The following is a 1,698-nucleotide window of genomic DNA, read 5'->3' as shown; positions in this document are numbered from 1 at the left end:
ACAACATGAGAATTTCCTTCTGAGAATAAATAACGAGAACAAATTTATAAGAATCAATTTAAGACGATTATCTAACAGCCGTATGGAGCTGCTTCGCTCTTATATATTAATACTATGATATTAAAGTGCATTGAGATTATAATATTAATATATATAAAATACAGAAATGGCTGAAGGTCGCAATGGCATTAAATTATCGTCACAAATGATTCTCCAAATCGTTCTCTCTCGTGATTCATTCGCGGAATAAAATTCTTATGTCACAGATACAAATTTCAGCGTGACGTCACGTAATATAGCGTGGCGTCTGACGGGGCTACGATGGAGGAGTGTAAAAGAATATCGAGGGGCGGGTAGGTTTAGAGGCTGGCCTCGAGCTTGATGAGCTCGGCGATGCCGTCGTTCATCTCCTTCACAGCCTGATACTCGGTAAGGCCGAGGCGGCGCTTGTTGGAGATATCGTAGATGCCGCCCTCAGCCTCGGTGTGCTCACCTCGGGTGCCGCGCACTTGTAGATTGTACTTGGCCGCGACCTCCTCAAGCTTGGCCTTGTTCGCTGCGAGTTTCGGCACCTTAATGTGCACCGAAGCGCGCACCGTCGTACCCAAGTTCGTCGGGCAGAAGGTCAGGAAGCCGAAGCGATCGTTGTGCGAGAACGGTACTCGCTTCTCGATCTCGTTCACCGCCGTCACCAAGCGCCGGTATACCTTCAGTGGATACAAAATATTTTCGAGTTTTGGAATAGTAAATTGCATTATAATATTGCTAAATTGAATTTGACAATGACATGGATCTTTGCCTTCTTAACAAAGAGTAACGATTATATGATATTAACAGTAGACACTTTTAAATACATGAACTTATTAATTGATTATGTTAATTGGTCAATAATTATGACAATTACAAGTGAAATATATTAAAGTATTCATATATTATGAAAAAAGGACAAAAATGTATCATCTTTATCTAATTTAGATTATCGTTTCTAAATAGTTTCATACCTGTCCGAGATCACCGCCCATCTGCATCGAAATGATGCGGAGATGGTCCTCCTCGTTGCACCAGACCAAGAAGGTCTTGTCGTCGTTGTGAAAGATGCCGCGTCCGGTGGGCCAGAAACGGCAAGCGTTCGCCGCCTGGAGGAAACGGTCGCCCTCCTTGAAGAGGAAATGATCGTCGATCAGTTTCTGTTGCACTTCCTTGCTCATACCAGTGAGCGGGTAAAAAGTGCCCTTCAGTTCGCCGGTCAGACCAGACAACGTGCTAGATACTTTGTCTTCCATCTCCTTATACTGGGCCTCAGTCAGGCACGGATTGAATGGATATCCTTCCAAAGAGCGGCCGCATCGCACGCGAGTTGACACGATATATTCACCCTATAAGAAAAAAAAGCCAAAAGGTTATTAAAAATATATATAATTTATATATTTTTGATTTTTTTATAGTTTTTATATAATATATAATTTAAATAATATATGTCGAAGAAAAAACTCACAGTGGGGTCGAGATTGCCGAAGGAATCGACGTCGCCAAAGTCCTTGGGCGGATGTTTGTCCGTCTTCTTAAAGCCGCCGTGATAATCATCGATGATTGGATCGAAGATTTCAGCGAAGACTGTATACGCCTCGGCGTCGGGCGCATAGATACCGACGCCGGAATCATGGTTCTCCAAACCAGATTGGATAACATCCAGAAGAG

General features: G+C 43.0%; 1 protein-coding gene across 1 annotated transcript; it reads right to left on the bottom strand.

Moving 5' to 3' along the window:
* Nucleotides 1–14: 14 nt before the first annotated feature.
* On the bottom strand, nucleotides 15–1,693 carry LOC115245533 (arginine kinase; the record flags this gene model as incomplete). The annotated part of the gene is made up of 3 exons (XM_029823909.1): nucleotides 15–707; nucleotides 1,002–1,376; nucleotides 1,496–1,693. Coding segments are annotated over 3 exons (921 nt in total), but the record flags the coding sequence as incomplete, so codon positions are not given.
* Nucleotides 1,694–1,698: the final 5 nt, after the last annotated feature.

The sequence above is a fragment of the Formica exsecta genome, unplaced genomic scaffold, assembly GCF_003651465.1.
Source record: "Formica exsecta isolate Colony F162 unplaced genomic scaffold, ASM365146v1 C16435427, whole genome shotgun sequence".
Lineage (NCBI taxonomy): Eukaryota > Metazoa > Arthropoda > Insecta > Hymenoptera > Formicidae > Formica > Formica exsecta.
Note: the sequence above shows the minus strand (reverse complement) of the source record. Positions and strands in the feature narration are given on the sequence as shown.